The 13,605-nt window shown below is 44.9% G+C and overlaps 3 protein-coding genes across 5 annotated transcripts in view; 2 read left to right on the top strand and 1 right to left on the bottom strand.

Annotated features, from left to right (window-relative positions):
• The window catches only part of LOC144696999 (uncharacterized), a 608,705-nt gene extending 595,710 nt beyond the window's left edge, over window positions 1-12,995 (bottom strand). Inside the window, exons 1-2 of the mRNA XM_078568745.1 lie at window positions 12,902-12,995; window positions 10,673-11,975 (exon numbers count right to left, since the gene is read on the bottom strand). Coding sequence (XP_078424871.1) covers window positions 10,745-11,866 — 1,122 coding nt within the window. The 5' untranslated portion in view covers window positions 11,867-11,975; window positions 12,902-12,995 and the 3' untranslated portion in view covers window positions 10,673-10,744. The remainder of the gene's footprint in view (window positions 1-10,672; window positions 11,976-12,901) is intronic.
• LOC144697850 (uncharacterized) overlaps window positions 1-13,605 on the top strand; it is a 100,750-nt gene that overhangs the window by 69,607 nt on the left and 17,538 nt on the right. The window lies entirely within an intron of this gene.
• LOC144697185 (uncharacterized) lies at window positions 4,182-7,618 on the top strand. Of its 3 annotated transcripts, none has more exons than XM_078569057.1 (2): window positions 4,182-4,377; window positions 6,399-7,618. In XM_078569057.1, the coding sequence occupies exon 2, from the start codon at window positions 6,508-6,510 to the stop codon at window positions 7,213-7,215; it is 708 nt and encodes a 235-aa protein (XP_078425183.1). In that variant the 5' UTR covers window positions 4,182-4,377; window positions 6,399-6,507; the 3' UTR covers window positions 7,216-7,618. The 3 variants fall into 3 exon arrangements, with proteins under 3 accessions (XP_078425183.1, XP_078425181.1, XP_078425182.1); XM_078569055.1 differs by having other exon boundaries at window positions 4,182-4,382; XM_078569056.1 differs by lacking the exon at window positions 4,182-4,377 and adding an exon at window positions 5,212-5,322.

The raw sequence follows: 13,605 nt of genomic DNA, 5'->3' as shown, positions 1-13,605 counted from the left end.
TGGCTCCTAGTTGTGGATTCTCCGACAAATGGAAACATTCTCTCTCCACATCTACAAGGTCCCAAATGGCAGACTGGGCAGAAAAATAAAAACTCATGGGATCCCAGAGAAAGTTACAAGTTGAATCCAAAATTGGCTCAACAGCAGGAAGTGATTATGATGGTCCATGGGTGGTATTTTGTGAATGGAAGGCTGTTTCCAGTGGGGTTTCACAGGGCTCAGTATTGGCTCCTTCATTCCTGGTTTGTATAATTGAGTCAGACCTAAATATGAACAAACAAATTAGGAGCAGGAGTAAGCCACTCGGCCCCTCAAGCCTGCTCTGCCACTCAATAAGATCATGGCTGATCTGATTGTAACCTCAACCCCATATTCCTGCCTACCCCCGATAACCTTTCACACCCTTGTTAATCAAGAATCTATCGAGCTCTGCCTTAAAAATATTCAAAGACTCTGCTTCCACTGCCTTTTGAGGAAGAGAGTTCCAAAGACTCACAACCCTCTGAGAGAAACAATTTCTCCTCATCTCTGTCTTAAATGAGCGACCCCTTATTTTTAAACGGTGACTAGATTCTCCCATAAGAGGAAACATCCTATCCACATTCACCCTGTCAAGACCCCTCAGGATCATAAACATTTCAATTAAGTCACCTCTTACTCTTCTAAGTTCCAGTGGATACAAGCCTAACCTGTCCAGCCTTTCCTCATAAGACATTCCTGGTATTAGTCTAGTAAACCTTCGCTGAACTGCTTCCAATGCATTTTCATCTTTCTTTAAGTAAGGAGATTAGTACTGTACACAATACTCCAGATGTGGTCTCACCAATGCCCTGTACAACTGAAGCATAACCTCCCTACTTTTGTAATCAATTTCCATCACAATAAATTCTAACATTCTATTAGCTTTCCTAATTACCTGTTGTACCTGCACATCAGCCTTTTCTGGTTCATGCACTCGGACACCCAGATCCCTCTGAATCTCAGAGCTCTGCAATCTCTCACCATTTAGATCTTTGCCCACTCACTTAACCTATCTATTTCACTTTGTAGCCTCCTTACGTCCACTTCAGAATTTACTTTCCTACCTATCTTTGTGTTGTCAGCAAATTTAGAAACCATTGCTTTGGTTCCTTCATCCATATCATTTATATAAATTGTAAATAGGCGTGGCCCCAGCACTGATCCCTATGGCACACCACTCATTACATTCTGCCAACCAGAAAAAGACCCATTTATGCCAACTCTCTGCTTCTTGTTAGCTAGCCAATCTTCTATCCATGCCAATATGTTACCCCCTACACCAAGATCTTTTATTTTCTGTAATAACCTTTGATGTGGTACTTTACCAAATGCCGTCTGGAAATCTAAGTACAGTACATCCACTGCATCCCCTTTATCCGCAGCACATGTGAGTCCTTCAAAGGACTCCAATAAATTGGTTAAACATGATTTCCATGTTGACTCTTCCTGATTGCCTTGAATTATTCTAAGTGCCCTGCTATAACATCGTTAATAATAGCGTCTAACATCTTCCCTATGACAGATGTTAGGTTAACTGATCTATAGCCTCCTGCTTTCTGTCTCCCTCCCTTTTTGAATAAAGGAGTTATATTTGCAATTTTCCAATCTAATGGACATGAACAGGAAGTTTGCTGATGATACAAAAATGGTGGTGTGTTTGATAATGAGGAAGAAAGCTGTCGGGAAAACCAGGCAAAGGATTACATGATAAATGGAAGGATACTGAGAATTGTAGAGGAACAGAGAGATCTTGGAGTTCATGTCCACAGATCCCTGAAGGTAGCAGGACAGGAAGATATGGTGATTGAGAAAGCCTACAGGATATTTACCCCTATTAGCCAAGGCATAGAATATAAGAGCAGTAAGGTTCTGCTTGAACTGCATAAAACACTAGTTATGCCAGAGCTAGAGTGCTGTGTACAGTACAGGATGTGATCGCACCAGAGAGAGTACAGGGGGGATATAAGAAGATGTGCCAGGAATGGAGAATTTTAGCTCTGAGGTAAGATTGGATAGGCTGGGGTTGTTTTCTTTGGAACAGAGGAGGTTGAGGGGAGACTTAAAGGAAATGTATAAAATTATGAGGGGTTTAGATAGATTGGATAGGAAGGCTATTCCCTTTGGTTGAGGGGTCCATAATGAGGGGAAGGAAGTAGGAGGTATAGAGGGGATATGAGGGAATTCTTTTTCACCCAGAGGGTGGTGGGGAGCTGTAACCCGCTGCCTGAAAGGATGGTAGATGCAGAAACCCTCATAACATTTAAAAAGTGTACATTAATGATCTAGACATGAATCTAGGAGCTATGATCAGTAAGTTCGCAGATGAAATGAAAATCTGTGGTGTGGGAAATAGCAAGGAGGAAAGCTTTAGACCACAGGACAATATAGATGGGCTGTCAGATGGGCAGGACAGTGGCAAGTGGAATTTAATCCTGAAAATGTGAGGTGATGCATTTTGGGAGGACTAACAAGGCAAGGGAGTACATGAGAATGATAGGACTTTAGGAAGTAGAAAGGATCAGAGGGACCTTTGTGTGCATGTCCATAGATCTTGCAGGCAGCAGGACAGGTGTATAACGTGGTTAAGAAGGCATATTGGATATTTGTCTTTATTAGTCAATGCATTGAATACAAGAGCAGGGACATTATGATGGAGCTGTATAAAGCATTAGTTAGGCCACATCTGGAGTAGTGTATGCAGTTCTGGTCGCCGCACTGTAGGAAGGATATGTTTGCACTGGAGAGGGTGCAGAGGAAATTCACCAGGATGTTGCCTAGGTTGGATGTTTCAGCTATGAAGAGACTGGATAGGCTGGGGTTATTTTTCTTAGAACAGAGAAGGCTGAGGAGGGACCTGATTGGGGTGAACAAAATTATGTGGGGCATAGATAGGGTAGATAGGAAGAAACTTTCCCCCTTAGTGGAGGGTCAATAACCAGGGGACATAGATTTAAGGTAAGGGGCAGGAGCTTTAGAGGGATTTGAGGAAAAATCTTTTCACCCAGAGGGTGGGGGGTATATGGAGCTCACTGCCTGAAAGGGTGTGAACCCTCAAAACATTTAAGAAGTATTTAGATGAACATTTGAAACGTCATAGCATACAGGGCTACGGGTCAAGTGTTGGAAAATTAGATTAGAGCAGATAATGACCGGGGCAGACATGATAGGCCAAAGGGCCTGTTTCTGTGCTGTATAGCTCTATGGCTCTAGGTATTTGGATGTACACTTGAAGTGATGTAACCTGCAAGGCTACGGACCAAGAACTGGAAATTGGGATCTGGCTGGATGACCACTAGTCGGTCATCACGGACACAGCGGACTGAATGAATTGCGACATGGACAACAAACTTTACCCAAAACTGGGACTGTAACTCTCACTAATAACACAGCTCAACGGTTTGCCCACTTTAGCTGCCAAGTATGTTTATTTAAGCACACGAGGTAATTTGCCTGCATACAAAAAATTCTTCAACATTCCCAACGAGATCGATGGAATTGGTCTCAAATTTAACCTGAAAAGATCATTAAAAGTTTCCCAGTCTCTCTAATATCTGTAATCTTTGCCCACAGACATTTCACCTTCCACATTCTGAGGACGATGATATTCAGGTCCTGATGAATCGAGTAACTGTCAGATCATGACATGATATTTGGTTTGAGGTTCCCGCTTGGGAATCCTCCTGTTCTAACTCCTGTAAAAGGAGTTTCCAGGGAGGTTTCACTGAGTCCAGGTGAGAAATTCACAACCTCTTTTCTTCCTGCATCCGGTCCAAGGATGGCCGCGCCTGCGCTCTGCCCCCTATAGAGATAGCGGCTGCGCATGCGCCAGGCTGCACATTATCCCTATAAAGATGGCGGCTGCTAACCCGGACCTGTCACTGGCAGAAACATCAACAGTGTCGGCCCTCTCGGTGTAAAGAACGGATTGTATCAAAATTACTGGAACAGACTTCTCACCCTCCGGACGCTTTTTGAATGATGGCGGATAAGGAGACCCAGAATGCTCCGCGGGAGTGAATACGCCCTATCTCCATCAGAAGGGCCGTAACGCGCAGGCGCAGGAAGGCTCCGCCCCCGGAAGCCGCCTGTCTGCGCGGAGCATGCGCAGCCTCAGTGAGAGTGAGCGCGGCTCCTGGAGTATGAATGGGAGCGGCCGGGAGCGGGAGGAACAAGGATTCCTGCAGGAGCTGTTAATCCATTTCACACAGGCAGATACTTTTAATTTATGATGGGCTTATAGGAGTCAGTAGCAAGGCAGCTCATATTGCCAATCCCCAGTTACCTGTTGAGAAATTGATGGTGGGTTTTGTTCTTGAACCGCTGCAGCCCGTGTGGTGAAGGGGCTTCCACAAAACTGTTAGGTAAAGACTGAGAGGATCTTCATCCAGTGATGAAGCAACAGTGATGTGTGTCCCAGTCTGTAACACTGACTTACATTTATAACGGTGATGTGTGTCCCAGTCTGTAACATTGACTTACATTTATAACGGTGATGTGTGTCCCAGTCTGTAACATTGACTTACATTTATAACGGTGATGTGTGTCCCAGTCTGTAACACTGACTTACATTTATAACGGTGATGTGTGTCCCAGTCTGTAACACTGACTTACACTTATAACGGTGTGTGTGTCCCAGTCTGTAACACTGACTTACATTTAAACGGTGATGTATGTCCCAGTCTGTAACACTGACTTACATTTATAACGGTGATGTGTGTCCCAGTCTGTAATTGACTGACATTTATAACGGTGATGTGTGTCCCAGTCTGTAACACTGACTTACATTTATAACGGTGATGTGTGTCCCAGTCTGTAATTGACTTACATTTATAACGGTGATGTGTGTCCCAGTCTGTAACACTGACTTACATTTATAATGGTGAGTGTGTCTAAGTCTGTAACATTGATTTACATTTATAACGGTGATGTGTGTCCAAGTCTGTAACGCTGCCTTACATTTATAACGGTGATGTGTGTCCCAGTCTGTAACACTGACTTACATTTATAATGGTGATGTGTGTCCCAGTCTGTAACATTGACTTACATTTATAACGGTGATATGTGTCCTAGTCTGTAACATTGACTTACATTTATAACGGTGATATGTGTCCTAGTCTGTAACATTGACTTACATTTATAATGGTGATATGTGTCCAAGTCTGTAACATTGACTTTCATTTATATAGTGCCTTTGATGTAATCAAACATTCCAGGGTGTTTTATGGGAGTTTTACAAAGCAACATCTGACACCGAGACACACGGAGATATCAGGGAAGAAAGTCAAAAGTTTGGTCAAAGAGGTAGGTTTGAAGGAGTGTCTTAATGAGGAAAGTAAGTTACAGAGGTGGAGAGATTTCATGAGGGATATTGTGAGTTTTTGCCTTTGGCCCAGCCACAAACACTGAAGGAACTGAAAATGGGGATGCTGAAGAGATTGGAATTAGATGAGCACAGAGATCTCAGAGGACTGTGGGGCTGGAGGAGATGACAGAAATAGGGGTGGGCAAAGCTTTGGAGAGATTTGGAAACAGATGAAAGTTTTAAGATTTGAAGCACTGCTCAACCTGAAGCCTAAGTAGCTCAGTGAGCAGAGCAGTGAAGGGTAGCAGAGTTTTGGATGATCTCAGCTTTACAGAGAGGTTGAATGTGGGATGAATTAGAATAGTCAAATTTAGGGAGTGGAGTGGATGATAGTTTCAGAAGCAGATTAGCTGACTCGGGAAAAGCAGGTGAGGTTACTGAGGTGGAAATAGGCGGTGTTCTGTGGTCAGGAGATCAGCTGGGGGGAAACATGACACTGAGATTGTGCCCAGTCTAGTCCAGCCTGGGACAGTTGCCAGGGAGAGGAATGAAGTCAGTGGCTATGGAATAGTTTAGAACGGGGACTGAAGACAATGTCTTTGGTCTTCACGATATTTAACTGGAGGAAATTTCTGTTCATCCAGTACTAGGAGTCAGACAAGTCAAGACGGTTTCAACTTGGAGGGGAACTTGGAAGTGATGGTGTTCACATACACCTGCTTCTCTGGTCCTTACAGATAGTAGAAGTTGAGGGTTTGGAAGTTTCTGTCAAAGTTTAGGTTGAGTTGTGGATATACAAAATCCCTCTCCTTTGCCCCCTAATGCTCCCACATCTCAATGTCTGCCTGTTCTCTCTTAGAAGCCCGAGTCCAGATCCAGATGAGATGGTGGATCCCTTTCCCTGAAGGACATTAGTGAACCAGTTGGGCTTTTATGACAATCCAGCAGTTTTCATGGTCACTTTTCCCTAGTGCCGGCCCCACAAATTACCAGATTCATTCAGCTCAATTTCACAATCTGCCTTTGTGGGTTCTCTCACTCACTCCCTTTTCTCTGTTTTAAATCAATTTCACAGGCTATTAGAGGGGAAGAATTTACAGTCAGGAAATTCAAACCCAACATCACATCAGGATCTAACAGAGTTGCACAATTTATCGTAACCTGAATATTGTCGGATTTTGAACATGGAAGGAAACAACACCGTTCACAGTTGGGAGAAACCGTACACATGTTCTGTGTGTGGACGAGGCTTCAACCGATCATCTGACCTGTCGAGACACAAGCGCAGTCACACTGAGGAGAAACCCTGTAAATGTGGGGATTGTGGGAAAGGATTCAATTTTCCAGTTCAGCTGGAATCTCATCGGCGCAGTCACACCGGGGAGAAGCCGTTCACCTGCTCCGAGTGTGGGAAGGGATTCACTCTGTCATGCAACCTATTGGCTCACCAGCGAGTTCACTCTGATGAGAAACCTTTTAAATGCCCAGACTGTGGGAAGTGCTATAAAAGTTCTGGTGAACTGATGCGCCATCAACGTATTCACACTGATGAGAGGCCATTCAGGTGCTCTCGGTGCCATACTGGGTTCAGGCAATTATCTGACCTCACTGTACACCAGCGAGTTCACACTGGAGAGAGGCCGTTCACCTGCTCTGAGTGTGGGAAGGGATTCACTCAGTTAGCCAACCTGCTGACACACCAGCGCATTCACACTGGGGAGAGGCCGTTCACCTGCTCCTTGTGTGGAAAGGGATTCACTACATTATCCAACCAGCTGGAGCACCAGCGAGTTCACACTGGGGAGAGGCCATTCACCTGCACCGTATGTCAGAAGGGGTTTGCTCACTCATCCACCCTGCTGAGACACCAGCGAGTTCACAAAGATGCATGAGAATGCCATCATCTTCAAGTTCCCCACCAAGCTACACATCATTCTGACTTGGGACTATATCGCCGTTCCTTCACTGTCACTGGAAGAAAAATCCTGGAACCCACTTCCTAACAGCACTGTGGGTGTACCTATCCCACATGGACTGCAGTGATTCAAGAAGGCAGCTCACCACCACCTTCTCAAGGGCAATTAGGGATAGGCAATAAATGCTGGCCCAGCCAGTGACACCAGCGACACCCACATCCCATGAACAAATAAGTAAAAAAAAATTATAGTGCTTGAATTTTGCTGTTAATCACATTTAGAACTGAACTACGTTCCTAGTTTATTTCTGCTGATGCAAATGAACTCCAGCCCAGTTATAGGGATTAATATTCTGGATAAAAGTTAAATAAATCAGCTCTGTTTTAAATTACACAATATGTTGAGTCATTTTAATATCTCTAACGTGTTAGCTCCTTTTGAATTGCTCTCCCTCTACCCTGTCTCCTCCATCCTCACCCCCAACAAGTGCTCATGGAGGGGCAGCTCATGGTCTTCTTTGTCACTAAAATTGAGACAATCCAACCAGCTGCCTCTGTTGTTTCCCTCCCTTCCCCTAACCTACTGGGCCAAACCTCCCCTAAAGTTCCCCTTACACCGAGCTTTGAACTCACATCTTCCTCTAGTTTCTCTCCCACCTCCCCTCATGCCCTCTCAGAGCTCATCTTGTCCATGAGACACACCTCCTGCTCCATTGACACTATTCCCACTAAACTGCTGACTGCACAACCTCTCCATGGGAAGATAATGCAGTGGATTCGGAGCTCTCTTCTCCCCAGCTCTGATCTAAGAAGCTGCAGCTACACTGGAGATATTTACATTCATCATCTGGCCCTGTTCAAACCATAACCACAAGGATATCTGTGTATTGTTCTGAGTGTGAACATAAGGCTGTGTCACTATTACACACAGGTACCATTTCCTTGGTTCACATCTCTATACAATGACCAGCTCTTTACACATCCCCTTCCACACTCAAATCAACATCACAAATACAGATTATCTGCTCATTATCAGATTAGTTGTGGGATCTTGCTGGTTCCGCAAATCCCCTGCCCTTTATTTTCAATCTATGCCCCCTGGTTATTGACACCACCTCTAAGGGAAAATGTTTCTTCCTATCTACCCGATCTATGCCCCTCATAATTTTGTACACCTCTTTCAGGTCCCCCCTCAGCCTTCTCTGCTCGAAGGAAAACAACCCTCGCCTATCCAGTCTCTCTTCATAGCTGAAACGCTCCAGCCCAGAAAACATCCTAGTGAATCCCCTCTGCACCCTCTCCAGTGCAATCACATCCTTCCTATAGTTTGGTGACCAGAATTGCACACAGTACTCCAGCTGTGGCCTAACTCACATTGTATACACTCCAACATAACCTCCCTGCTTTTATATTCTGTGTCTCGATTAATAAAGGCAAGTGTCCCATATGAGCTGGGGTGGGGTGGAGACAGGCGACATTATGGAGATTAAAATATCTGGTGTTAGTGATGGTGTGGATATGTGGTCAGAAACTTATCTTGGGGTTAAATCTGACACCAGGACTGTGAACAGTGTGGTTGAGCCTCAGACAGTTCCCAGGGAGAGGGATGCACACGGCCGTTATGGAACAGAATTTTCCAGGCTGATCAAATCCACAAGGGAGACTTGGCCAAACTATCACAATGATTTTTCTATTTGCATTTATTACAAGGAGGCTTGTGCACTGAAGTCAGAAGTAATGAGTCCACGGCCACCTTCAGAGATTTTAAAGATTAATTTAAAGTATTTATTAACTTTAATAAAAACTTAAGAAAATAAAAATAAGAAAAAACTTAAACACGCACATAAAATCACGGTTACACAGTTACTTAATCTTATAGCATTTCACAAAATTCATACTTAACCAGACTACCAACTACACACTTCCTTTAAGGCAACAGCCCAAATAGATTCCCAATTTATAAAGACATTCAATACTATTACCACTAGCACCCACTCGACAGTGAAATTCCAACGGCTTTTAACACAACCTTGGTTACTAGAACAGCAAACTTCTGGAGGGTAGCTTGAGGCTTCCCCCACCCCCCCCCCCCCACCCCTCACCACCTCCCCCCCCCCCAAGTCTGTTTCACACGTTGCACCTTTCAAGGTCTCACATGGCCATACCCCACACAACCTCCCATCCTTCTTTAAATATATTTTATACCTTATGATTTGTAAATCCCATTGTTTCTCTTTGTCTTTCGAAGTTACTTTTCCCAGAATACAAATATCTTTCACGTTGTTATTATGGCCAGCACTTTTGGGAAAAACAAATGCAATCACTTTGCCTGACTTATCTTGTCAGTTGTAAACATTACACCATCCCTTTGAAAATCAAACAACTCCTTCATTTATCTAAACACGTAAATTACCTTCACACCTTATCCACTGAGACCTCATTCTAGCTCACTCATCCCCATCTCAAATGCTTCTTTTACACCTCACTCCTTTGATAATTTAAACCTTGCAGTCTAATTGTCTTTAGTTAATTAAATTAGCCACACACACTGAACCATAAGCTTGCTTTACAATATGCCACAATAATATCTGAAAAAAATCTGATAGTTCCTTGACAATTCGAAGTGGTGACTGAAGACAATAGTTTTGGTCTTCCCAAATTTTGATTGGAGAAAATTCCTGCTCATTCAGTACTTGGTGTCGGATAAGCAGTTTGATAATTTAGTAACAGTGGAGGAATGGAGAGGGATGGTGGTGAGGTAGAGCTGGGCATTGTCAGTGTACATGTGAAAACTAACACGGTGCTTCTGGATGATGTTGCCTAGTGGCAGCTTGTAGATGAGAAATAGGAGGGGCCAAAGATAGATCCTTGGGGGACACCAAGTTCAAGGACTTTGTAGAGAAAAAGGAGTTTGGAGATGGGGTGGTAGGTTGTAAAGATGGTGGGATAAAGGTTTGTTTCTTCTCAGGAGGGTGATGGTGGTGGATTTTAAGGCAAGAGGGACAGATAAGAGAAAGAACCATTAACAATATCAGCTAACATGGAGAAAATGGATGGTCAGCAGTTTCGTGAGAATAGTGCCAAGGCATCAGACATTGACAAGATGACCTCTGAGAGGGCAAGAGGGGAGAGAGGGGCGAAACTGGAGAAAAACACAGGTTCAGGGCAAGGGGCAAGGGGGAGCTTTAGAAAGAGTTTGGCCCAGTGGGCCAGTGGAAGGAGGAAAGCAGCTGATCGGATTGTCTCAATCGTAGTGACAAAAAAGATCCATGAGCTCCTCACACTTGTTGTTGGAGGTGTGGATGAAGGAGACAGAGGAGAGGGAGAGCACTTCAAAAGGAACTAATTTGTGTTAGAGATATTAAAAAGACTCAACACAGTGCAAGTTTAAGCTGATTTATTTGACTTTATCCAGAATATTAATTGGACTGGAGTTTATTAACATCAGCAGAAACAGACCAAATGGACACAGTTCAGTCCTGGATGTGATTAACAGAAAAACCCAATCACTTGTGAACTTGCTGATGTTTCAGCAGTTTGGATGAGGTTATGAATCCCCTCCCACACTCGGGGCAGGTGAATGGCCTCTCCCCAGTGTGAACTCGCCGGTGTCTCAGCAGGGAGGATGTGGTTGTGAATCCCCTCCCACACTCGGGGCAGCTGAATGGCCTCTCCCCAGTGTGAACTCGCTGGTGTCTCAGCAGGGAGGATGTGGTTGTGAATCCCCTCCCACACTCAGAGCAGGTGAATGGCCTCTCCCCAGTGTGAGTGCGCTGGTGTGTCAACAGGATGGATAAGCGAGTGAATCCCATCCCACACTCTGAGCAGGTGAATGGTCTCTCCCCATTGTGAACTCGCTGGTGTACAATGAGTTGAGATGATTGTCTGAACCCAGTCCCACAGTGAGAGCACCTGAACGGTCTTTCATCGGTGTGAACACGTTGATGGATCATCAGGTCCCCGGAACTTTTAAAGCACTTCCCACAGTCTGGACATTTGAAAGGTCTCTCATCAGTGTGAACACTTTGGTGATTCAGCAGGGTGGATGTGTTAGCAAATCCCTTCCCACACTTGGAGCAGGTGAATGGGCTCTCCCCAGTGTGAATTCGCTGGTGTACAGTGAGGTTAAATAATGTCTTGAAACCAGTCCCACAGTGCGAGCACCTGAATGGCCTCTCGTCAGTGTGAACACGTTGATGGGCAGTCAGTTCCCGGGGACTTTTAAAGCACTTCCCGCAGTCAGGACATTTGAAAGGTCTCTCGTCAGTGTGAACTCGCTGGTGTGTCAGCAGGGTGGATGAGCGAGCAAATCCCTTCCCACACTCGGAGCAGGTGAACGGCCTCTCCCCAGTGTGAACTCGCCGATGTTTCAGCAGGCTGGACGAACAAGTAAATCCCTTCCTACACTCAGGGCAGGTGAACGGCCTCTCCCCAGTGTGAATTCGTTGATGATTTTCCAGCTCTGATGGGTAATTAAATCCCTTCCCACAGTCCCCACATTTCCACGGTTTCTCCCTGTTGTGACTGCATTTATGTTTCGACAGATTAGATGATCGGTTGAAGCCTCGTCCACACACAGAACACGTGTACGGTTTCTCCCCACTGTGAACGGTGCTTTTTCCTTCCATGTTCAACTTCCGATGATATCTGGGTGACGATAAACTGGGCAACTCTGTCAGATCCTGATGTGATGTTTGGTTTCAGTTTCCCAACTGCAAATCCTCCCCTTCTAATACCCTGTGAAATTGATTTAAAACAGAGAAAAGGGAGTGAGAGAGAATCCACAAAAACAGGTTGTGAAATTGAGCTGAATGAATCTGGTAATTTGTGGGGCCGGCACCAGGGAAAAGTGACCATGAAAACTGCTGGATTGTCATAAAAACTCAACTGGTTCACTGATGTCCTTCAGGGAAGGGAATCTGCCACCCAGTCTGGGCCTACACAAGGCACAGGCCTAGATGGGAGAAGACAGGAAGAGAGAGAAGGGTTGGGGTGGGAGAGGGAACGTTTGAGAAAGAGGGATTACAACTCAACCAGAATTTTGACAGAAACTCAAAACCCTGAACCTCCACCACCTAGAAGGGCCAGCTTACCACCACCTTTTCAAAGGAAACTAGGGATGGGCAATAAATGCTGGCCCATCCAGCAAAGCCCACATCCTGTGAATGAATGAAAAAAACATAAGGTATTAGCTAATCATAAAAATATCACAGACACAGATTTAAGATTTAGGGTAAGATCTACAGCAGGAATGTGAGGAAGAAATTTCACACATTGAGTGTTAATGACCTGGAACTCAATGCTTAAACTCAAAGACCGATAATATCCAGGTCCTGATGAATCGAGTGACTCGAGTCAGATCTTAATGTGATCTTTGCTTTGAGTTGCTCTGTGTGTAAATCCTCCCCTTCCAATCCCCTGTAAAAAGAGTTTCCAAAATCCATCCCCGTCAGTCCAGGGTAGAAATTCACAACCTCCTCTCCTCCTGCTGACAGGGACGACTGCGCATGCGCCCTGCTGCACATTAACCCCGCTCAAGATGGCGGCTGTTAACCCGCGCCTTTTGCTGGAGGCCCGATCCCGCAGCCTTCGCCCTGCAGATAGTTTCTTATTTTGGGTTCAGAGCCGCATCGAGTGCTTACAAACCCTCCCCGTCCACCTACCGGCTTTATTTCTCCCTGCACTCCGCCCTTTATCTTATCTCCTGTGGATCCGACAAACAAGCCTCTGTTCACCGCCATTACACACACTGCGCATGCTCCAGATCACAGTGCCCTGTGGATTGACGGAAACTCCGGTCCAATAGGAAAAGGGGGCGGAGCTGGAGGTCCGATCGTGAGCGTGTGATCCTCCAACCAATCGGAGTGAATGAGGGGCGGGGCTGAATCCGGATGTCCCTCATTGGCTGAAACCCTGCATCATTTTGAAAGCTGATTTGTCTCAACCTCCAGGAGAAAACTGGACCTTTCTGTTTGTGGCTTTAAACAGATGAAACCCTGTGGGTGTGAAGCATACGTTTCAACATTTGTTAATGAAATGTGGGAACATGATGAAACAATGCTCAAACAATTCATGGGCTGACTTAAATGAATAACTGGGGAGACATGGAGTGTTAACATTAAAACAAGGAGAGTCCCTGTTTCCAATAAGTGAACTGGCAGAAGGGTTAGGACAGGTTCAGGAGAATGTCATAATTCAGAATAACACAGACTCTGAAGAAGAGTCATACGGACTCGAAACATTAACTCTGTGTTTCTTTCCACAGATGCTGTCAGACCTGCTGAATTTTTCCAGAATTTTTTGTATTTCTTACAGACTATAAAGGAACAGCTGATCTCAAAGATAATCTTTTGCAGTATGTGTGGAG

Source organism: Cetorhinus maximus, chromosome 23, assembly GCF_964194155.1.
Source record: "Cetorhinus maximus chromosome 23, sCetMax3.hap1.1, whole genome shotgun sequence".
NCBI lineage: Eukaryota > Metazoa > Chordata > Chondrichthyes > Lamniformes > Cetorhinidae > Cetorhinus > Cetorhinus maximus.
The sequence above is the reverse complement of the archived record's forward strand: the minus strand, read 5'-3'. Positions and strand labels throughout refer to the sequence as shown.

Coding starts and splice junctions, on each gene's coding strand:
- LOC144697185 (XM_078569057.1), top strand. CDS start 6,508: ATGGAAGGAAACAACACCGTTCACAGTTGGGAGAAACCGTACACATGT.